This window comes from Chanos chanos, chromosome 8, assembly GCF_902362185.1.
Source record: "Chanos chanos chromosome 8, fChaCha1.1, whole genome shotgun sequence".
NCBI lineage: Eukaryota > Metazoa > Chordata > Actinopteri > Gonorynchiformes > Chanidae > Chanos > Chanos chanos.
The window spans coordinates 31,420,257-31,444,733 of record NC_044502.1 but is presented as its reverse complement, the minus strand read 5'-3'; the positions used below and the strand labels follow the sequence as shown (position 1 = coordinate 31,444,733).

At 41.1% G+C, this 24,477-nt stretch overlaps 3 protein-coding genes across 4 annotated transcripts; all 3 read left to right on the top strand.

Annotated features, from left to right (window-relative positions):
- Positions 1-1,226: 1,226 nt before the first annotated feature.
- LOC115817929 (serine/arginine-rich splicing factor 1B) lies at positions 1,227-5,889 on the top strand. Of its 2 annotated transcripts, XM_030781094.1 has the most exons (6): positions 1,227-1,636; positions 2,764-2,942; positions 3,095-3,267; positions 3,680-3,987; positions 4,367-4,488; positions 5,232-5,889. In XM_030781094.1, the coding sequence occupies exons 1-4, from the start codon at positions 1,443-1,445 to the stop codon at positions 3,866-3,868; spliced, it is 735 nt and encodes a 244-aa protein (XP_030636954.1). In that variant the 5' UTR covers positions 1,227-1,442; the 3' UTR covers positions 3,869-3,987; positions 4,367-4,488; positions 5,232-5,889. The 2 variants fall into 2 exon arrangements, with proteins under 2 accessions (XP_030636954.1, XP_030636953.1); XM_030781093.1 differs by having other exon boundaries at positions 3,680-4,488.
- A 1,372-nt stretch (positions 5,890-7,261) lies between these two features.
- dynll2b (dynein, light chain, LC8-type 2b) lies at positions 7,262-11,531 on the top strand. The gene is made up of 3 exons (XM_030781095.1): positions 7,262-7,350; positions 10,342-10,478; positions 10,785-11,531. Exons 2-3 carry the CDS (start codon positions 10,347-10,349, stop codon positions 10,920-10,922), a joined length of 270 nt encoding a protein of 89 aa, XP_030636955.1. The 5' UTR covers positions 7,262-7,350; positions 10,342-10,346; the 3' UTR covers positions 10,923-11,531.
- A 2,226-nt stretch (positions 11,532-13,757) lies between these two features.
- Positions 13,758-24,477, top strand: heatr6 (HEAT repeat containing 6). Its single transcript, XM_030782008.1, has 20 exons — positions 13,758-14,036; positions 14,600-14,707; positions 15,940-16,080; positions 16,291-16,406; positions 16,632-16,746; positions 16,934-17,035; positions 17,186-17,335; positions 17,845-18,122; positions 18,343-18,520; positions 19,298-19,504; positions 19,590-19,689; positions 19,931-20,289; positions 20,553-20,675; positions 20,774-20,863; positions 21,537-21,671; positions 22,221-22,343; positions 22,496-22,620; positions 22,716-22,812; positions 23,292-23,496; positions 23,676-24,477. Exons 1-20 carry the CDS (start codon positions 13,866-13,868, stop codon positions 24,269-24,271), a joined length of 3,519 nt encoding a protein of 1,172 aa, XP_030637868.1. The 5' UTR covers positions 13,758-13,865; the 3' UTR covers positions 24,272-24,477.

Below are 24,477 nucleotides of genomic sequence, written 5' to 3'. Positions count from 1 at the left end.
CAAGTCATTATTTTAGTCCAAGCTTTCTTTTGCTGTAGCAAGACGGTGAAGGAGGTGGTTAAGAGATCCCAAGGGCACTGGATGATACAATATATATGCCAATGTATAATTTACGAGTTAATTATTATTTTTAATAAGGGGCTAAAGCACTGCAACTTGGCCATGGTATCCCTCTCCAGAGTTCCCAGTGAACTGTCCATGGCAAAACTGCCTTCTCAGTGCTCATGCTTTAGACTGATGTTTGCTGTCAGTTGAAGTTGCTATCTTGTTCTGCCTTGCATCTAAAACCAGTACATGGATGTTATGGTCAAAGAGTGTGTGCTTTCAACAGCTGAATTTAGGTTATTCTCTTCAGACTTTCAAGCCAATATTTTACGATAACCAGTGTTCCCTATAAAACATCAGCAGGTAGGGCTTCATCACTTCTGTTCCTGTCAAAAGTATTCTAAAGGTCACCCTTTTTACAAAGGGACTGAGATCAGCTGATCTAACCATGGTAGTCAACATTATAGACAATTGGATCTGAGCCGTATTTTATACATGGATGTCAAAGTATCGGTGAACTCTGGATCCTGTATTGAAGCACCTGCATTCAATGGTCTTTGATTCTTTCATTTACTCGAATATTTCCTATGTTTCGCCACTTAGTATGTATTACAGCTTTTTGTATGTCAGTGTTTTTTCTTGTGCTTAGCAGAAGGGAGAAATATGTGTCATACCTCTAAAGGTTTTGTGGTGAGCCCAAAGGACCTATGTTAGTTTTGAAAGAATGGCTTTTAATTTGGGTGACAACTCACTAAACCCAAGCTGATTTTAGTGAAACCAGTCTAAGATTTTGCCAAACTATGCATGGTCAAGTTACTTGCGTGTCCTGAGCTGCTTGATAATATTCATCAAAGTGTTAGCATTAATAGCATATGAAATAGTTGATTAGATTTTCTCAGTTTACTTGTGTTACTGAACAACGTTCATAATGTCTTACATTGACTACAAAACGAACAGACAAACACAAAGATGGATTTGAAGTAATTTAAACGGATTAAACGAGAAGTTCAATGTTATACGTAATAAATTGTCGGTCACATGTTTGTCTTTGAATTTCTTAGGACTACTTCGTCCAAAACTCGTAGCGGAGCCCTACGTCGTTTTCGGTGAGGTATTCCTCCGCGCTTGACTTGGCGGACAGTTCTAAAGAGGCACGCCATCACGGCGCCATCTTGGGAGACTGAAAAAGTGCTTAGAGGAGGTGAGCTAGCTAGTGAGAGGGAATGTGAAGACTAGTTTCGGGGAAGTGTTACGAAAAATATTGATTTGGTCGAGAAATATATGTTTTGATAATCAAAAGAGAAGTTGGAGTCCGTAGTTAAATCTGTTTGGGTACATTTCGTATTGAAAGAGTATTTTGTCGACTACCTGTAAACTTAGCTAGCTGACGGGAAGACATGTCTGGTGGTGGTGTTATCCGAGGCCCAGCAGGAAACAACGACTGCAGGATTTATGTAGGGAATTTGCCCCCTGATATACGTACCAAGGACGTCGAGGATGTTTTCTACAAATATGGGGCAATTCGAGATATTGACCTGAAGAATCGAAGGGGAGGACCGCCTTTCGCCTTTGTGGAGTTTGAGGATCCGAGGTAAACGCCAACGGTAGAGCGTGTTCACGATAATGCTCATTTTATTTTACTTACCAAATTTATTAGTCGTTAGACGTTATTGGGGGCGCTTGCATTATAACTGACTGTTAACAGGATGCCGCTATGACCCAATATAGCGTAATCTCAACTACCTTTCTGCTTCTGTGTCCGACCTCCTGCTAAGAACATTATTTTCCGCCTATATACAAGAATGCGTGTCACAGGCGGAAAATTCTGAACAACTCGGAAGGGGTTTGCTTCTGTCTTGTCTATTTTGGCGCAGTTGGAGTTAGTTTGCTTTCTACGGAATCATAAATCAACCTACAGCTTTCACCTCTATGCTTTGTCTTCCTGAGACAATGGTTGCTTCCGGGTATCTGCATCCTGAATTGGCAGATAAAGAAATGTACCGTTTCACGTATCGCGACATGCTCATGTAGGTCCTTCCCAGATAGGGGTCCTTTTTTTCAACAGATAGCTTAGAGTGAATATTCCAGTTAAGCACAATTAGTTTGTCTACAGTTCGCCAGAAAGAAAGGCTGAACTTACTCATCTACAGTCTGTTCTATGTTGTCCTTCAATCAGACGTTCGTTTCAGGTTCAAGACTACGGAAGCATGTATAAATCACACAGTCCCAGAGTATGTAAACATATTGGCGTAACACCAAAAGAATATTTCATAAAGTTAGTCAGGAAGCCATCTCTGATAGAAACAGATCTGCCAAAACCATTATGTTGGACTGACAACACAAGGATGAGAATGCCTTTATTGATTTTGGGACTCTACAGTCGCGTACCCTCCACTCTCTGTGCCACATTGCCTATACTACTTGTACAACAGTGCAAGCTCCTTTAAAAGCAAAGGAGACCGGAGGAACTCCCGTCAAGTGTTGCATTGTTAACTGGGTGCTCAGAATTCTTGATGAACCTGTATGAAAACCACTTAATGCTAACCTCACTCACAGAGACCGAAGTTCCCTGCCATGCAAGAGGCAGACTTAAGGTCATAGGACATTGGACCTTCTGAACAGGGGTAAAAATGTGGTGTTTGAAAGAAGATTTTGTACTGAAGTTTTCCTGTCTGATGTTTTCAGCATTTGAAAACAAATATATATATAATCTTCCAGAGATGCAGAGGATGCAGTGTATGGACGAGATGGCTACGACTATGATGGCTACCGTCTGAGGGTGGAGTTCCCCAGGAGCGGCAGGGGTGGTGGCAGAGGAGGCGGCAGTGGTGTTGGAGCCCCACGGGGCAGATATGGTCCTCCTTCAAGGCGCTCAGAGTACAGAGTCATAGTTTCAGGTAAGTTTTGTGTTTGACACAGTGTATTACTACTGGCTTGTCATAAGGTGTTGGAAGCACTTCTTTGCTTTAAAGTGAAGTACAGCGTCTCTTAGCTCTCATTGCTCTTACACAGCTTAAAGCTATGTGTTAATCAACATATCCCTGCGCAGGGCTTCCTCCTAGCGGCAGCTGGCAGGACCTCAAGGATCACATGCGTGAAGCAGGTGATGTATGTTACGCTGACGTTTTCCGAGATGGCACCGGCGTTGTGGAATTTGTGCGCAAAGAGGACATGACCTACGCAGTTCGAAAGCTGGATAACACTAAGTTCCGCTCACATGAGGTAGGTTTGAGAAGTGAAACCCAAGATCGCCATTGGAAAAGAACAGGACAGGGCATAGCTATGGGATTGGGATGTCAAGGTAAGCCAAGAAAGCCTTGATGTCAGAGACCCTCAGTGGAGCCAACAAGGAATGTGGTTTATGAAGCTCTTCATATTTTTGGTGATCCACCTTGGGTCTGAAACAGGGTCTTCTCAGCAGTTATTTTACCAAGCTCTCTGTGGCTGCATGTTGTCGGCTGACTCATTCTCTGTAATGAGACAGGGTTTTTTTTTTTTTTTTTTTTTCCTGTGTTTGTTTTCTTTCTTAGCTTGGTTATAAGTCATTGATTTTTGGTGCAGGTAAGTGACATCTGTCTTTGAGTTTTGTGCCAGGCTTTGAGTTGTGCCATATAAGGCTCTTTGTGTTCCTTAGGGAGAGACAGCCTACATTCGTGTGAAGGTGGACGGCCCACGCAGCCCTAGCTACGGGCGCTCACGCTCCCACAGCCACAGCAGGAGTCGCAGCAGGAGCAACAGCCGCAGCCGCAGCTACTCCCCGCGCAGGAGCCGAGGATCCCCACGCTACTCGCCCCGTCACAGCCGCTCCAGATCCCGCACCTAAAAAAAAAAGAAAGAAAAAAAAAAACCCAAGTCATACCCCACTGTCACCCCCGGTTGACCTGATGTTGTACTACTTCGACTGCTGACTTGTTTTGACTCTCATCGCCCGTCCCCCCCATGGTTTGCGTATTACTGTTGGTTTTGTTTCTCATGTGCATGTTTTATCTTCTTTGGTTAGAAAAAACGCAGTGGGTAGTGAGTGAATGAGTCGTCTCTCCCTCCCTTCCCCCTTCTCTCTTCAATCCCTTTTGCTGTTCCTGTCTTTCTACTTTGTGTTCCCTTTGTGACTTTGTCCTGTATTCACATTTTTAACTGGGTTTCCAGACTCATCTCTTTTTACTTTGTTATCAAGACAAGTTTCTGTTTGAATGCTTTGAATGTTCATTTTGATATGGCTTTGCTAATGAGTTTTCAGGGAAGGAAGTTGGGTTTTTATTTTCTTGGACAGCAGACATATTGCAGAAATGTTCTATTTTTACCTTTTCATGTCTTTCTGTAGACATCAGAGGAGCAGAATTAAAGAATGCTTTGGAATAAAGGATTGTCGAGCACAGTTCATTCATATTAGGATAAAGCGTTTATGGAGGACGAGGAGCAGGCTATTCAATTGAGGAGGCAATGGTATGACAGCTAGTGATTTTTTTTTTTTTTTTTTTTTTTTTGTAGACACATTCAAATGAAAAATTGAAAGGGATTTAGTAAAAATAAATTCCAGATGTTCTGAATTTTTCTCAGTACAGTAACACATTAGATTTGCTTACCATACCCCTTTGTTCCCAGAATCCTTGCATTTTTGTTTTTGTTTTTTTTTATTTGTTTTGTTTTTGTTTTTTTGTTCCTCCCCACCCCCCATTCCCTCCCCTCCAGTAATTTTTCTCATTGTTCATTGCTACTCACCCTGCATGTGTTTTCTGTTGGCAATACTGTTGCACCTCTGAGACTTCAGCTTTTTTTTTTTTTTTTTTTTTTTTTTTTTTAAATTTCACACTCGATACACATGCACACATTTTTTTTCCTTCCTTGTCAACCATATTTTGCTGGCTTTAAGCCATGTAAGAACCTCCTATAGTTACTTAACAAAGGTTGTTGCTGGAAAAGGTCTGCCTTGTGTGGTCACATCACCATAAGTTGTGCATCTGTATAGGATTCTTCATTTTTCTCTACTCTGTAAGGCTTCAGACAAGTTACGATTTTCTCTTGAGTTTAAGATAATCTGGTATTTTGACCTCTATGCTAAACAAAACAAGCACCCCCTAGCAATCTCATCTCTTCAAAGCTTACATAGATGCGCACAAACAAGTGCTTGATTTAGTTGTGATTCTAACTTATTGCCTCCTTCTTTTTGATTTTGCTGGTATTCAAAGGTTTGGATTGGATTGGAGGAGGGGCTCACTGTCCCAATCCTTGAAGCCGGATGAGTGGATCATTACAGGATAAGGAGCAGGATTAGGATTAGGATAAGGATGGATGCATACATGGAGCTGGATCATTTTACCGGGAGCGGGAACCCCGTAGGAGAGGATCCCCCCAGCCCCACAATTAAAGGAGTTAAACCCAAAAGCGAAACTTTGCTTTTCAATTGGCTCCCTTAGAAAGAAATTTAATTTTTTTTTGTTGTTTCGGTGGAACCCCAGAAATTCACAGTGATGGGATCCTGCTTTTTTTTTTGGTCGCTTTTTTTTAAATGAGGTTTTTCGTTTTTCTTTTTCTTTTTTTTTCTTTTTGGTATAACATGGAACAGTGCCAGGAACCAGAAGGACGGATCAGTGTCTTTGGATGGAATCGGCAGGAGGAGCTAGGTAAATAGAAGGGAGTTGAGTTTGGGGAGGGTGGGTTTTGGTTGGCCTATACCAGGGGGATTTTTTCGTAGATTTAGGATTGTTAAAACTTCCAAAGAACTCATACCTTTGTAGGCCTTTGCTTGGAAGGAAATAATGGGTTATAAATTTGCTACATTTTCTAATACAGTTTGTAGTGTTCTTCTCTGTCCCACTCTTAAATAAAGTTTGGATGTCATGAATAGTTGTCGAAGTGGTTATTTTTTTTTCCCTTTTCCAAATCAAACTTGTGCATTCAGAAATTAAACTCCTGTTTAGTTCTAAAGTTTGTTATAAGTGGAAGACCTGCTCCATTTGAAAACCTTGGGCTACAGTCTTTCTCCCCTTCTTGCTCATGCACATTTTAAATCACATGAATATGCTGTCCAGCAAATACTGACAAGTTTTGTAGTTCTGTCCAGTGTGAAGGCAATTGAGAAATCTGTGTTGGACTCTGAAAAGAAAGGGCAGGTGCAGTGATAAAGCAAGCAGTGAAACGGTACAAAGTTCTCAGATCTTATTTGATATTACCTAAAAGTTGGCCATGACTTAGGTATGGAACACATTTGTTTTCCAGAACCTTAAACTCATTAGATTAGAGTAACTGAAATTAGTCTGAGTAATTAGTCAGTCTCACTGCATGTGCTGTATTGTAAGCTGTGATAGTAGGTGCTTTGAGCATAGGGTGGCAAGATTCTTTTTCTACAGTCAGTTTTCCTGTGATGAGAATTTCTTTGACAAAAATGCAGCAGGTATTTGAAAGTATGAGATATATTTTAGATGTTCACCAGACCTTTTTATTGATGTTCTTTCATGTGTGAAATGAATCCTATCTAGACCAACAGATTATTTATGCCACCAGTATTACACTCACACCCACATAAAACTCTTAATGTGTGATAGTAAGCTATTTGAAGATCTCATACAATTGAATATAGATTAAATTTACAGCATGGTTATGGAAGAAGTAACTATTTCTCAGCTCCCATTCAATGTTCTGAATATTAACTTTACTAATTAAAAAGGATATTTTTAAGAACTACATGATTAATCATGATTTATTTTGTTTATTTTTGGTTGAAGACTACTGCTGTGTCAATCAAGTCACATCTTTTATGCTATATCGTAAATATTTATTACAAATATATGAACTGTTCAGCCTTTTCAGTATTTCTTTCTGTAAGGGTACTCTAATTAAAATAAAGGATTTTTAAATAGTGACCATTAACACAGGCCACGTCTATGTACCACAACACTAGGTTCACTTCCGCAAGAATGAAATCAATGGAACTGAGTCAGATAATTTGGTATTCATTACGATGCGTTCAAATTTAGAAATTGCTGTACACAGATTAAGAGAATTTGGGAGACATAATCGATAACCTCCCCGCTGGTACCCCTAATGCATTGTGGGACGAAATAAAACGCAGGGAGTGGGAAGCTGTTGGAAAACGCCTGTTATACGCGGAGAGAAGCTGCATTTTGTCCAATCAGAAACGCGGTGCAGCGCAGTGGGAGGGTTAAGTGTACTATCATGACACGTAGCCGCATATTAGGAACGAGCATAAGTGCATGGAGTGTGTCTTGAGTTGGTGAGTGGTGTCAATTCAGACGTTGTTCTCGTTACGACACAAGTGCAAGAAATCTGTAAATTCTACAACTGACGGTGAGCAATTTACATTTTAAATATTTGAATACTGTGAGCTTGCATGCACTTTATATTATTTCCTTTGCATGTGTCATCTATTGGTTTCTAATGATGAAGTAAATTTAGAGGGAGCGCTTGAACGCAACTGTTGTATCATAGGAACCCGTCCTGCCCTTGATTCTCTGTTTGGATTTTTTTTTGTACATTTTTGTCTTTCAGTAAATAAATAAATAAATTCAACCATCCTCAAGTTACCGAGGTGGTTGACGCGTAAGGTGACACAGCTGGTTACAAACCAAGGGGGTCGTTGATGAAGTTAGCTATGCTGTCATCTCCCACCAATTAGTTAGCAGGAATTGCGTGTGGGACCGGCGTGAGATTAGTTGTCAGATAAATTAATGACATGATTACATACATGAATAAATAGAACGACGTCGGCTGCAAGTAGTAGAAGTCATCAGTTCATGTTTGGAGTGAATGTTTGGAACCCGGCTGAAGGTTAATTTAGGGACAAGGAGAAATTTATTAATGTCTATAAACTGCATAGCTCCAGAAAATGCGTGAACATGTAATAGATCTTGACTGCAGATTTAACAGTTTTTTGGAGTTTTTTAGCGGGGAGAGTGAGATTATATTAGAAATTGTGAGGTTCCGTAATGACGTTATGTAAACAGTTGTTTAGGAGGTTAGAATGAACTTATCCAGTATACTTAGATGATCGAGCTCACCTGGGTCTCAAGGCCTCTAATTGCCTCTACAACCTTAAAAAATATATAATTGACTCTTGTTTCTATGTACTACAGTTATTTTCTTTTTTAGCGTTCAGCAGCCGTTTTGGCTTTGTGATGCATTTGTTGTGGTCCGTTTGATTGGACTCTAACCTGCAGCATTGTACTTGCAATAGTCTACATGACTCAAAACAACAGTCACCCCAGACCATCACAGATAGTGTACAGTGGGTAACTGGACAGTTTTGGGGTCGGTTTTTGAACTGGCATCCCGCATACATATGGTTATCGAACTGGAATCACTCACGTACCACGTTTCATTGCCACAAAGACTGACCAATGCCCAGTCCTTCTTTTAAGAGCTTTCATGAGCATTTGAATCATAGACCATATCCATTATGGAGCAGTGTAACACCAAACAGCCTCCTACAGTTCTAACAAACAGATTTGCTATGAGGCCCCATGTCAAAAAATTCCATACTTCCTGTGTCTGCTTCAGCTCTAATTCTCTGGGAGCAAAGCCCTCTGTGCACAGTTTGTTTGAGCTCTGGTCATGCCTGCTTGCCTGTGCTTATGGCGAGTATAAGCTGGAAAGCAAAACCTTAGTCTGATGTTTGAGGGAGTGTAATTTAGTTAGTGCATCAGCTGACAAGAGTTTGGAATTTGAGCTTTGTTTTTGTCAACAACGACAAAGAAATGGTTGTTCTAGTAGCAAGACATGTTGGAGGTGTTGAGTCTTTTAAGAAACTTTGTACAGATGTTCCTCTCTTTTGCAGATTACTGTATTTAATGTAATATTATATTGTAGAGCAATATTTTATTCCTAGCAAGAGCAGCTCTGTGTTTCAAACAGGATTTTTTTTGGTTGATCCCTCACTACCAGTAAGCCCACCCTAAGGTTGGCAATTTAGCCAAACTGATTCTGACTAAACTGATAAACCTGTGGGACCATGGTGAAGTACTGATTCAGAGTCTTTTGAGGAGGAACATAATTGAGGTGGCCTCCTTTTGTCAAATCATGACTGCTGTGTTCCTTTTTAGCAGCTGTGCCAGTTTCTTAAATGGACGATTTGGAGAGTTGACTTGGTATACACACACTTCCCAGAATTGGCCTTTTTTTGACTGCTTTGTCTGTGCCTTTAGCCATGTTCTTGGAGACACTGAAGTGCACAGCCAAGAAATTCAAAATAGATATTATACTTTCTATGAAAGAAGCGCAGTATGTTACTCAAAGTTATTTGGCCTGTTAATGTCTAAGAAAAAAGTATTCTGTCTTGTTTTTCTGTGCTGTTGGTTAGATTGTTTTGCCTGGGGTAGTACCATTTAAGATGAATTGAGGGGCTGGCAGACATCATTTCAATTTGAATGTTGCACAAAGAAACTTTTAACCCGCTTAGATGTTGTTAATGGTTCATTTATGTTTTGTCAGTGTGTTCGAGAGTGGTGAATGATGCTGAACAAACTCATTACCTACCAGGGGGGTATTCCAGAAAGCGGGTTTAGTGAAAACTCAGCGTTAGTTAACTCAGAGTAAGTAGTAAACCTCCTAATAGAAGAGCCCTGTGGCTTCATTCTCCCAGCAGACAAAGCCACAGGGCTCTTCTATTAGGAGGTTTACTACTTACTCTGAGTTAACTAACGCTGAGTTTTCACTAAACCCGCTTTCTGGAACACCCCCTAGCTCTTCTCTTGAAATACTGTGTGTCTCTGGTATCTCCCAAGGTCACTGCATTTTAGTAGCTCTCTACCTTCTGGACCATATAACCCTCTTGTTTTCAACAAGAATAAAAATCCTAAAAGGATGATAGTCGAGCGATGACACTAGAAGTACGTTTTCCACAACTAACTAGCAAGGTTGCTGGGAGACTTCATGTAGTAGGAGTAATGATGCTTGCTAACACTATTCCATGACTTTCATTTGACATTTAAAATACATCAAACTACAGAACCAGTCCAATCTTCCAGACCATCTTCAGTGTTTATGAAGGATATATTTTACATACACTGCATTCATAAATGAAAATTAACATTTTATTTATTTATATTTCTTTGCTGTACTTCAGTTTCTCAAAATTGCAGACTACCACTTCTAGTTCTGCCACAAAAAAAAAAAAAAAAAGCAAAAAATAAATTAAACTGTTGTTCTGCTGTGCTGACAAAGTCCATCCTGATTTGTTCTGTCACTCAAACTCAGGCTTACTTTACCTTTTATTTCATATAGCCTGTATGTGATACCTATGTATCGGTTTTGTTAACAGTTGATTTCTGTGTGTTTCTTTAGCCATTATGACTGACAGGAAGGCTGTGATTAAGAATGCAGACATGTCTGAGGACATGCAGCAGGATGCAGTGGATTGTGCAACGCAGGCCATGGAGAAGTATAACATCGAGAAAGACATCGCCGCCTACATTAAAAAGGTAACCGATAAACGGCTCAACTAAAGCATGTTCAGAATAATTCGACTATTCATGGCATTATCTTGGCAATCTATTTCACAAGCAGTGTTCCACATAATGCTTTAGTGTCATTTCATTTACCCTCTATTAAATACATCCATAAACTTCCCATAGATAACTGATTGCTGTTCACGTCTTTTCCCAGTAGGCGAATTTAAATATGGCGGTTACAAAGAATGAGAAGACATTTTAAATTGCAATTAATATTTGCATTACAAAATGTGCTTTTTTTTTTTTTAAAACACCTTTTCCATTTTTTCTGAATAGGAATTTGACAAGAAGTACAACCCCACGTGGCACTGCATTGTGGGTCGGAACTTTGGCAGCTACGTAACGCATGAGACAAAGCATTTCATCTACTTCTACCTTGGGCAGGTGGCCATACTACTTTTCAAATCGGGATGAATATCTTTCACTTCCCTCACCTTTACAGAGGCTCAATTTCACCTGCAAGCCTGGACTGTGATGCACCGATGGCACACACACACACACACACACACACACACACACACACACTTTTACTCGTTCTCCCAATTATCATGACATGAAAAAGGTAGCTAGAACAGGCTGTGCATAACTGCATGGGCCATGTACAGTATTTAATTTGTAAATGTTCCAAACAAAAAAAGAAAAAGCTATTGCTATTGCATTTTCTGTAGTTCCTGAAAGAGTATGAAGCTACAGGAAGAGATTTTGCCTTTTTGTTCAGTATACATTTCTTTTGCACTTAAGTTGTACAGTATGCTTTGATTGTTGCCTTGAAGTTATAAATAAAGAATGATGCATAAATTAAGATGGTTTTGGTCTTATGCATCATAGCCTTCCTAAGAACATGAAATAAAGCTAATGAGTTTCAGCTTCTGCAAACAGTACAGCTCTTTTTAGCTCTATATTTGAAATTGAAAAGTTGTACCTCTTGGCAATCTGTGATGTTTTGTTAATGGTTCATGAAAGATCAGCTTTGTTATTATTACATTTTCATAGCCTTTCTTTGCCCTTCAAATTAAAAATGTGACAGCCATTTTACTTGAGTCATGTTTTGTTTTGAACATTTGAACTGAATAGACTGAACTGTATTTCTATCTTACATATTCTGCATTTAAAATAAGGTATTCTCCCCCTGTCCATTCTCTGGATACATAAGGACATTTGACACATTTGGTCTCTCACGACATCGATCCATTTGACACTATTCAAAGTGGTGTTACATCCATATCATTAGATCCCCTGCAGTCTGCAAGATCTTAAGGTGGTGATCCAGTTTTCTACTGAAGATGGAAATGGTTGCAGGCTTTCCCTGTTTATCTGGAACCTTCTAGTGTGACAGTTTAGGCTGTCGACAGATGCTATGGCTCCAACATGTAACATTATCTACACCATCCTGATGTGTGTTGCACCATCAAAGGGAAGGTTAATCGATTTTTTTTTTTTTTACTGGGCTATCCAGGTTTGGAGCATGCTTTTCATGCACTGAAAGTTAAATCTGAGACTAGCAAGCACCAGAGAGACACTATCTTTTGCAAAATGAATATCGTTTGCTCCTATCTTGATTACCTTCTGCAGTCACTGGGTTTGTCTAAAGTTCCCTGGGGTAAGAATATTACAGCTCATCTATTTTATAGTCTCGCCCAGTGGTCATGGAGAGAACTATTTAAAACAGCAGATGGTAGGATTCTCAGCTGTATAATGGCAAAGATAGAATCCTTGCATAATGTAAATAAAATATTATCTCATATCACCATTTATTTAAAACCACTGCGGTACATTATTTCCTGTATGACTTATTTACATTCTGTCATGCTGCTCTTCTGGATTGTCTTGGCGCGTTTAGCTGTGTGAATGCCAGGTTTGACAGTGATGAAAAGTCATCTGGTTGTCTCTAGCCTGTTGCTTCTCCGTCCTTACAGCTTCTTGCATGGCTATTATTAGAGTGTGGAGTGCTTCCCATAATCTCTTCTTTCATCTCTTTTCCTTTTTGCTGTTGCCTGATACTCTGTCATCCTTTTTTTTTTTTTTTTGTTATTTAATATATCATCTTTAGATTTGATTGTATCTGCTTCTCAACAACACCGGGACTGCAACTCCAAAGAGAAATGATTACAAATGATTCGAGCTATAAGAACAGTAAAATATCTTAAATAATAAAATGCTGTTAAAATCACTTTGTGAACTCATGTGCACCTTCATGGTCATACACTGGATTTATTTTAAAATAGCACATTGTTGCTTCATAAGCCTTACCCGCTCTTCAGTGTACATGTGATTACAGACGTAATAAGATTAGGAGAGTAATTTAAATTCTTGCGGAATTTCTCGGTTGAATTTGTGAACTCAACAACAGGAATAAATGGAAGAGATGGAGGGAGAAAGAAGGTTACGGGCAAATCTAAAAGGAAATAAAGAAGATATTCCTTTTTTAATTGATAGTAGATATTCTGTGTATGGAGTAACTGACTGTTAGATCAATTTATTTATTTTCGAATTTATGCATCTTTTGTTTGTCCATTATTGCCTATCGTTGATCTGTTTTTTCGAATTGTTTTTCTACTTGTTTTTCTCGTCTGCATTGCTTTTCAAGTTCCTTTTTTGTTTTCAAACTGTTCATTGATTTACGTATTACTGGTTATATGAACAGTTTTTGTAAAGTTCCACACCTTAATCAACCATAGCATGAGGTCACACGTTACTTCCAACGATGGAAAGCCACTTACTAAATACGACATCATTTATGAAGTATCATTTGGTATCATTTGGCCTGCCTCAAACCAGTCATGGTACCGAATACTCAAAATAAAAAAAAATTACCTTTGGTATACTACCATACAGGTCCTCCAGTACCAGATACATCGGCCTGCCATGGCAGTGGAAAAAATACAATCGTAATTCATCTGTGCATAATCCAGAAATGTATCATGCCATATATGTTTATAAACAAAATGCTGCAGTATGGAAGAATACTGCACACCGCCATTTGACCACAAAGCATACAAATGGTAATACAAATGGTGATCCTACTATAGTAATACTATGTCACATTTTGGTAAGCATGATACTGTTCTCAAAGTCCGCGCTTTCTTGAACTTGGACATAATAATGATACTTCTTTGGCATGCTGATAAGAAGATGGTTGGGGTGCAGTTACTTTTGTTTCGGAGACTTTTATTTTGGAAATCCCTATTTAACTGAGAAAAAACACAAGACAGGCTCGTCTTCCTGTTCGTCCGTTGTTTCATCACAGAGACTGCATGGGTGTAAGCATGCAGCTAGGGTTGATCTGGGGTCTTATCGTCGTCAAAAGAGCAAAAATAGCGTACTCAGTTCTACCTTGAACATTCATTCATTTCGACGATGGACCCAGGGTCTGATGCCGACGAGCAGTTTAGTCGTTGTCTGAAAAAACTGCGCTCACTCAGACCGTCTGACAACCCCAGCTTCAAAACTGAGCTTAACCTCCTGTTCGATCAGCTAATTTCTGAAAATTACAGCATCAGTTTATCCAGTGGTAACACAAAATCAGAGGTATTACATGCTAACGTTGATTGAAAATTGAAAATTTATCTGCTTCGTAATTACCGTTAGTTTAGAACGTAACATGAGCTGATCTGTTTAAACTAATCTTTGTTGTTAGCAAGCATTTCAGATAACTTGACTAACTTAACTGCCGAGTTAACTTATTAGCAACTCTCTCAGCGCTAATGTACGATCAGTTTAAGCAGTGTGACAGACAGATTAAAAATACATACAGTATCGACCCCATCTCAGGCGCAAATCTCTCATTATATTGTGTAATTTACAATAGCAAAGAAACGGATCGAAGCCACTCTGGAAGAGTTTGCCTTTTAATTAACCTGCATTTTTGTTCCAGTTTAAGCCAATGTAAATTTATTCAATAAAGTGCATTTAAAAGACTGAAGAGTCAGTAATATTCCAGGGTGGGTATTTGTAAAAAATGTGAGTGTGAAAAATGACAGTGAAAGTATGAAATATCAGTGACATTAACGGATTGCATCACTCATAGATGTTGTAATTCCTGGTAAATTTGAGACTAGCCGCACCTGACTGACATGAATTTTTGATCATAGGATGTGGGTGCTCTGCTGGTGCAAGCAAGCCGTCTGGTCCCTCTGAGCCAGGAACATCTTGTTATCAAATTGTGCCAGCTCATTCACCATCTTCTGAATCAGCTGCAGGTATGTGTAAAATACATTGTACTTACATACAAGCTTGACATTTACATATGAGTGGCCATTTAAGGAATGATTCATTGATTGTCATACGTGTTTCAAATGTGTAAGTTAATGCTTTGTGTACACTGATTTGTAATCTCACTGCTCTGGTTTCTGACTTTGGCTTTAACAAGTAAAAGATAACTTATTTAAGGGAGATTTCACAGAGATCAATTTCTATATTTTTCCCTCATTAATAAAAAAGAAGTAGTAAGAAGTAAGAACATATCAAAACAATCACTGAGGCGAAACCTTTAGGAGGCAGACAATAGCATTCAAATTTCTGGTATGGTTGGAGTGCTCTGTCTTGTTTAGTTTTGTCTTTGTCTTCCTAGTATAAAACCAACAGGTCTTTTGACTGGTTTGTGTGTGAATGTGAAGCAGTGTCTAACAGTACAGAGCTGTGGCCTATGTCTGGTTCTCACAGTTCAAACCCTGCTTGCGTCACACTTGTCAGCTCTGGTCAGCTATATGATTGAACGGTTGGCCATATTTCTTGGGTGTGTAAGTTGTCAGGGGTCCCTCTCCTGTCGTCTGTCAGCGGGGTTTGTTGACAGTCATGCGTGTTTGTAATCACAGATAAAGTGCCCTCCTCCAAGCACATTATGTTGCTTAGAGATACTGTGCAACTCTTACTATGGAAAAATGATGTAATAATGTGTATGATGAGGTGGCATTTTTAGGATCACAGGTGATTGGGTATTGCAAAGTGGATAAAAAAAGGGGGGGTGGGGTATTGTACTTGGATATCCAGATTGTGTTTCATCATTGTGACATTTTTTGTTTGTTGTGGATCTAGGGATTTTAGAATGAATATGCCTCAAATAGCGAATCACGTTTTTTTTTTTTTATTAAATTGAAAAACTACAATATGTAAACAGTCAATTAGGCCTACGTATAGATTTTCTTTTCATACATATAGATTTTACGTATAGATTTTTTTTTCATACCTGAACTAGATTTTCGATTCTCATCCAAAGCAGCTCATTTCAACTTCCTGACTGCTTTGACTTTGACTTCTCACCTGTGAAATCAGAGTTCTGTCTCCAAAAATGGACTTGCATTCCTCTCAGAAAACATGTAATAGGCTAAATTGCTGTGTGTGTCTGTATGCCTTACGGTTGGCAATGTCAGTTTTGGATAACATTGTGTGTGTTTAGAAGTGATCACTTTTGATTTTGGCTTGTCCTTCTCAGGTGATTGTAGATGAACGGACCCTAGATGTTCTGGTGTCATATTCCACACAAGCACTACATGTCTGTAATCCATGGACCCATTCAGACGTGCTGATGGCCATGTCCTCACTGGTGTACGGCAACGGCCCCAGGTGTCAGCGGGTAAGGCCCTGTGGCCCTTTTAGTCCAGAAATACCTTATCCGACAGTGAACTGTAGAGTGTTTGTATGTGAGAAACATAAGCATTAATGCGTAACATGTCCAGTCGATGTATTATTTGTAGTTGCTCATTGAGATTTGTGTGTGTGTGTGTGGACTTGTGGATTTGCTTTGGTCTTAATGTTTCTTGGAACTTTCTGTATTGTCCCACAGCACTTTCCGGAACTCCTCGGAAGAGATGGGATCCTGGTGCGATACAGTGATCCTAGTCAACCAGATATAGAGCTGCGGCATTCTTCTGTACACTGCATGGCTAATCTGTGCCTGCCGTAAGCTGTACCTTCATTTTTACAAAGAGCAACACCATACCATGTGCTTCGTTTCTATTGACTTTCTATTACATAGTTATTACTTTTGCCAAACTGCCATGTATTTTTACCAACACATGCAATATCTGCATTTAAGTATATATCTACATAAAAGGCACTGTCAGTCTATTGAACAGACAGTTATCTCACAGCGCTTATGTAAAAGTGTGTGCATGTGTTTTTCAGAGTTTCTGGTCAGCCGCACCTTGATGAACAGTACAGAGGAGTGTGTTTCAGAACGTTCCTGCTGACGCTTCGGTCTCCCAGACCGCCCGGTGTGGAAGACATTGTCTTCTGTATGGTCAGTTTCTCAATGAAGAGTCATTAATTACCACTGCATTTCTGACTGTGCCTCTGGCAAACGCGTGTCCTTTTGGTTTTAGCATTTGCAGCACTTCTGCTTGCTTGTTCGTGGATCACCCTTCTCCTCTCACTCACTCTCTCTCTCTCTCTCTCTCTCTCTCTCTCTCTCTCTCGATGTGTCATAGTTATTGCAGAGTGCTCTGAAGGGAATGCAGTATTTTCTCAACGCTGGAAAATGGAGCGCTGGCTCTGAAGAGGACCTGGGTTCTCTGTTGGCTGTACTCAAGGTTACATGTCACCCTCAGGCAGTTCTCTCTGAGAAACATTATTGTATTTAGTGACAGACAACTGGATTATTATTCGAAATCATTTTTAATCTTATCTATCTACAAGGTATCAGAGAGAGTTTATCGTGTAAATCGTCGTGTCGTTGACAGAAATTCATGTTCTATGGCTTGCTGGGGCTGAACTTGGTGATGCCAGATGTGCTGTATCCCGCTCCCCTCCCGCAGTATGAGGGGCTCCCTGCTGCTAAAGCTGAGGCTCCACAAGAACCAACAACGCCTCACAAACCGGCAGGAGTACGTGTCAACCACGTCGTTCATTATTAACAATTTTTTACGATATGTCACTAGCAAAAGGTTGTAAATTAGGTTTGGGACAATATAAGGCATGGGTATGTTGTCTCAGAACCATCAGTACTGTCAGTAAACCCATTAATAGTATTCTAGAAGTATTGGAGCAAAAATCTAAAATTTGGTGTTTTTCTGAAATTGAAATTGGAATTGAAATTTAACAAAATGTTGAGAGTTCATGACCTTTGTTGGTGACCTGTTCTTTCTCCTCCAGATATTTCCGCTTTTGTAATTACATTCCATATTATTCGTTTCACTCAGGAGTTTTGCCAGTTTCTCTAATGATAATTATCTTGAAGGTGGGAGTGTGGGATCTGGCCCATTACAGAAGTGTATTAAGTAATCTGAAAGAAACTGTGATAATGAGATATTTTTTTACCAAAAGTTCCCCAACAGTCTTCAACACTGGAGATGAAGAATTGCACAAAATTGAACACTTAGTTTCACACCACTCTCAACAGAATAAGAAACGGAAATCTCGTGGACGGGGAAAGAAGACAAGTTCAGAGGGAAAGAGAGATGATGGTGGAGAGGAGAAAGAGGAAGATGAACCGGTCGGCTCTTTAAGAAGTGGAGGAGGAAGAAGAGGAGAAGCGAACAGCGAATGGTCCCAGAATTGCGGTTTTCCCAGTTCACCATTCTCAGCCAGAACAAATCCACAGCTCTATCCGTCATGGAAGAAAGGAAGTTCGGACTCGGAGTTCTCTGACCCTGAAGGAGGAATGCAGTCAAAATTAAGGTCTGAACATCCAAAAACTTTATATTTAAACAACACAGCGAACTTATTCTAATCCAACATAATTTACCATCTTAATTTATGTCATTTGTTTGGATCTTTTCTATGCATGTGGAAAAAGTGTCAGTTAAAACCACTTCATATAAGTTCATATAAGTTAAGCTGATGCAGAAGATGCCACTGGACATACCTGTATGTTAGAGGTGTCTCTTTTTGTCTGTAGGTTATATCAGGCACGAGTCAGACTCAGTGCCCTCCACTGCTTCCTCTCTGTGATAAAATGTGTAGAAAAGAAGGTTCTGCATGGATACTGGCCCTCCTTCATCCCTGATGCCCCTGGAGTGGGCACACCCCCTTCCCTCACCCTCCTCACCATCGCCCTTAAAGACCCCTCCCCAAAGGTAATACAGACGCACCAAACGACATGAACCATAGTCACTGAGATTAAATGTACCATAGTCTGTGCAAACAGCCATCACAGAACTCGATTAAAAAATAGTTGCAGTGCTTTTACCCAAAATGCCTAATTAAAGATGATGATGATGATGATGATGATGGGCTAGGTGAAAAAATTCAAACCGTTTACTATTGGGGCATCATGCTGTTAAAGCACGCTGCTTATGAATGATCATAAAAATGACAAAAAGTGGTATGCAGAGTTAACAACAAACACACATTTACTGAAATGGAAATTTGAAACAGATGTAAAACACATTGTCCAAACCAGAGACACTGTGCATTGGTCAGGTATCAATATTGGTTTACTTTGTGTTTCCACACTCCCGTTTTTGCTCATTTTCTTTGTTTGTATGGATGACTGGAAGTAGTGGACTTGAGATGAAGAGTGAAGTTATACTCTTAGAGAAGAAAGGCTCTGATTGGCTACTTTTATGAATGACAAGACTGTATTCAAATATGCAGTCCTATATGCTCTCCTCATTGTGCTGCAAGGTCATACAACAGGAGGAACAAGTCTGTAATGTAGAAGCAGTATTGAAAGTAATGTATTCAAAAATAACTTTAATTCATGAAAAAATATGTTAGCATCAGTTAAAATTTGGGTTAGCGTCCAGCCTTAAAACATCATACCATTAACCTCAGCACTGTAATTGATGAAAAGGTCTTTAATAAAAAGTATAATCAATGTATAATTTGGATTTTTTTTTTCTGTTTTTAAGGTACGGGCCGGATCACTTCAGGTGCTCTCGGCTCTTCTAGAAGGTTCTCGGCAGTTCCTGTCCATGGCGGAGGACACCAGCGTCCCTCGACAAGCCTTCACTCCTTTCTCTGCCACTCTGGCCGCCAGCTTACGAGAACTGCACCGCTGTCTTCTGTTAGCGCTGGTCGCTGAGTCCTCATCTCAGACTCTAACACAAGTCATTAAGGTATTTACTGTGCGCGCACAGCATTCACGAGAGCTCATTCTCACTTAGCATGTGTGTATGTGACAAGCAGCGACTTTTCCTCCAGTGCTTGGCCCACCTGGTGTCAAACGTGCCCTATAGTCGTCTGAGACCTGGTCTACTCAGCTCTCTCTGGAAACAGATCCGTCCCTACATCCACCACAGAGGTGCATGAATTTACTTATATTCACCCATCCATCTGTACATCCATCCATCCAGCCATTCCATAATTAAATAATGATTTCTTCTACATAAGCAATTAAAAAGAAACAAAAACCAGTAAAAGGAAATCACATCTGTTAGAGGCAGGGAGAACATGTTGTTATTAACGACACTAACGTCTCCTTTTCTCCTATCCACCGACTCTTTCTTTCTTTTCCTCTCCTCTTCTCTTCTCTCTGTGTCTAGATGTGAACGTGCGTGTGTCCAGTCTGACGTTATTGGGAGCGATGGTGTCAGCTCAGGCTCCTCTGCCAGAGATGCAGCTCCTCCTGGAGCAACCGGGCCCCACCACAGCACCCCCCGGGACTCCAGGGGGTGCCACGCCTCAGGAGCTCAGCCAAAACTGGCGTCAGACGCCGAAGAGGGAAAGCCCTGCCTCCCCCGCGTGGCCGGACGCGCCTCGGGAAGGTCCCTGCTGGCTGTTGCGGCTGTGTGCAAGTCTCGTCACGCGACCTCGTGAGGATTCGCACTCTGACAGAGAGTCTTCGGGAATCACGTCGGGCGGTCCGCTGGAGCCGTCGCCCGTCCGGCTCGAGGCGCTGCAGGTGAGCTGGATGGAGGGTGGGAATGAAAGAAGGAAGATGAGCAGGAAGAATGGAATCGTATCGTTAACACTGAAACCTATGCTTAATTCTTAATGATTACTTTCAGCTTGCGGATGTCGTTTATGTGTGTAGTTTTGTTTAAACAATTAAAATTGGGATATTTACATTTTAGCTCCCTTGTCTTTAGGTGTGTGTGTGTGTGTGTGTGTGTGTGTCTGTGTGTGTGTGTGTTCTCTCACAGATTGTTTATGTCCGTGTTCCAGGTCTTGGCTCACTTGGTCAAAGGCTACTTCCCTTTGGCTCAGGGCTCTCTGTCGGAGCTAGCTCAGCTTAGTGCCTGCTGTCTTAGAGAACACGATCCTTCTGTCCAGCTACACGGGGCCAAGGTAACAAATTCTGCTTGTTTCTCTTTCTTCCTCACTTTTCACCTTTCCTCCTTCACTTTCCCTCTGTTTTTCATCTACTCGTTCTTGTCTTCCGCCAGCTTCTAGAAGAACTGGGGACTGGTATTGTCCAGCAGTACAGAGCAGAAGCTTGTACTCCCCAGACTGTGAACCGTGTTCCACTGAGTCAGGTAAAACTGAACTTTTTTTGAGGGTCACGGATGTCAGCTCTATTTAACCATCTGAAAGGAAACAGGATTTGTCACAGTGTCAGTCCAGTATCAAAGTTAGTCGGGCAGAGTTTGTTTCAGCTTTTTTGTGCCATATTTGGACTTCTCTCACCAAGGTTCCGCGTCCTCTCAAATTTTTCCCCTGGTGTGAGGGTAAAGTCACCACTGTGAAGGCTTTAGGGAGGGGTGACAGTAAAATAGAACCGTTTGTTAGCCGCCAACTTTAGTTTGACACACAAACAGGTCAGGTGGTTGCTATGGTAACATTTCTGCAAACCTTTATTCCTAAGCAGGTCCCCTCTGAAAGGGCACGAACAACATACAATACATGCAGTGAATAGGTGCTGTGTATGAAAGAGAATCCCACTGCTACTAATACGACTCAGAATCACTTTTCTAAGTGTGAATGGGGTTCAAGTCAACAGAGAATTTTACTACCCCTTTTCTGGTCACATTAGGTACTAGATGACAAGATACCGCTTGTATGCACATAAAAACAATTGTCCATGCATATCACACATCAGCCAATAGTTGTATTTCACACACATTCTTTCTCCTGATAAATATGTATTCTGTTTGCTGGTCTTAAAGAGGATTTTGTGTGTGTGTGTGTGTGTGTGTGTGTGTGTCTCAGGTGATAGAGTTTTGGTCAGAGGTACTGAGTGGGCCTCTGACAGGAGCCTTACAGAATGAACAACATCCTGCTCTACAGACCAGTGCCTGTGACACACTCTCCTCCATCCTGCCTGATGCCTTCTGCCAGCTGCCTGTGAGTGGGTGTGTGTGTGTGTGTGTGTGTGTGTGTGTTTGAGTGTCAGTGTGGGGGAGGCGGCGGTACATGAGAGGCTCAATACACAGTAATATCGAATGCCTCAGTTCTCCATTAGTGGTATTTGAACAATGTCCTTCAAACATTTGTAGTATTTTAACAATGACATTGATATTGAACAAACAGGGGATATTCAAATCATCAAAACACTGACATTTACATCAGTAAAATTACCAGTCCTAAATAATAGACCTTTAACAGTAAATTTAAGCGTAGTTGAAAATCTACCCAGAAACATGCTATTCGTAATTTGGAGATTAAGAAAGTATTTTGGTTGAATGTCAAATTAATTAAATGAGTCTGTGGGAATAGATCACAGACATTAAGAAGCATATTCATTTGTATTTGTGTGTGTATGCGTGTGTGTGTGTGTGTGTGTGCGCGCGCGTGCGTGCGTGCATGTGTGTGTGTCTGCATGCATGCGCATGCCTGTGTGTGTGTGTCTGCGTGCGTGCATGCATGTGTGTGTGCTTGTGTGTGTGTCTGCAGGATAAAAGTCAGGTGCTGTGTATAACAGTCTTGCTGGGCCTGACGTACAGTGAGAACTCTTTGGTGAAAGCGGCTGCAGTGAGAGCCCTGGGTGTTTACGTGCTCTTCCCCTGTCTCAGAGAGGTGAGGTTTTCATGCCTTACCCTCACAGACACTCACATCTCTCCTCCGCACACTGTCTTCACATAACACAACACAGACTCAGAGCTATATCTGAGAAAAGGACAAAAGGCGGACCAAGCGTTGAGTCACTGTGTTCTCTCTCTAACCCACAGGACGTAATGTTTGTTGCGGATGCGGCAAACGCCATCCTCAGTGCCCTGGAAGATCGCTCGCCCAACGTCCGTTCCAAAGCAGCCTGGTCGCTAGGCAACCTGACTGATACTCTCATCGTCAACATGTACGAGAGAAAGACTATCGCTTAGTATATGTGCCTCGGGATAGTTCTTTTGTTGATAATAAAAAAATCTTGTTTTCCTCTAAACCTCTATTTAGGGAGTCTGTTAGCGAGGATTTTCAGGAGGAATTCTCGGAAATGCTTCTTCTGAAAATGCTGAAGTCTGCGACCAAAGCCTCTGGAGACAAAGACCGGGTAAGAACACCAACGCTCAGGACGGTAGAGGAACTGTGAGTCAGAATGGGCAAAGAAGTGAATATTCAAGAATATTTCAACGTTTTGGACCTGAAGTTCATGGGCAGTGAAAAAAATGAGGCCTCTTATGTCATGTTTTTTATCTAAAATATGTAGCACCTATAATCTAATCATTGAGTTTATTCATAGGAAACATCTTTAATTAGGGGTAAATTTGACTAAAGTCTGAAATCTAATAATGCCGTTAACATGAATCATTTCTAAAATTCTCCCAGAAGTTATTGAATTACTGGTGGATGTTTGCGCCAGCACTGCTGTAGTACTAGATTGGTTATTAAGTCTAGAGAGTTGTATACAAGCTTGTCAAGGACATAAGCCATTTCCATGCTTAAACTTTACTGACTGATAATATCATGAGTGCTGGTTAAGTATCTTTATCTGTATGGACCAGGACCTTTACGAGTGTGTTGCTGTTGCAGGTGAAAAGTAATGCAGTGCGAGCCATGGGAAACCTCTTGCATTTCCTGCAGCCGGTCCATTTGAGCCAGCCAGTGTTTGACCAGCCCCTCGAGGAGGCCATGAGAGCTCTAACAGACACAGTGAAAGGAGACGCCACCATGAAAGTGCGTTGGAATGCCTGCTACGCTCTGGGAAACGCTTTCAGGAACCCCTGTCTGCCTTTGGGTAAAACCGTTCTCTCATTGTCAGACTAGCGCATTCACACATCCATACCTCATACTGTCATTTAAATTAGCTGTTCCACTGCCTGCAGCTCCACTGAGATTGAACTGGAATACGAACACACACACACACACACATATCAGTAAATATACTCATCACACTTTTTTTCTTCTTTCTCTCAGGCACTGCCTCCTGGTCCACGGAGGCCTTCTCTGCTCTCTCCTCTGTTGTCACATCCTGCAAAAACTTCAAAGTGAGGATTAAGTCCGCAGCCTCTCTCTCCATGCCCGCCAAACGTTCTTGCTATGGGAGCAGTATTCAGTTTGCCGAGGTGTGGAACGCTTTGGCACAAGCGCTCCAGCACAGTGAAGAAACAGAGGATTTCTTGGAGTACCGTTACTGCGCAAGCTTACGTGCCCAGCTCTGTCACGGTCTTCTCCATCTTCTTTCCCTGTGCCAACCTGAGGACATGGCTGCCTTGGGCTCGTCGCTCGCCGGCGACTCCGGCTGGGTCATCCGAGGCTTTCTGGTGCGATACGTAACCGAAGGGGCGTCGGTGTCTGGGGGCAGCAGCGTTTTGGAAGATGATAAAGGACAGTGCGCTGAGCCCCAGGACAGGGTGAAGTTGTTAGCTGAGATAGTGACTAGATTGAAAGGACTGGAGTTGAACCCTAAAGCAAACTGCAGAAACAGTCTGCAGACTGTAGTGGGATTCGTAGAGGACACAATGAGGAGTTGTGAAGAGACATTTGTTGCTTGTACTAGCCCAGATGGTTGACTTGTGCACATAACACACACAAACACACGCAGTGTTGGACCATTAGACGGTCTTGTGTGACGAGCTGCAGCAGATGATTCAGCATGAAAGAGGAAAGGCCAGATGACGTTGTCTCTGGGTTAAATACTAGAATGGCGTGGATTTTAGCGAAAGTTTAATGGATTGGAACAGGAATGGTCCAATGCGGTTCTTATGCATCGTCCACG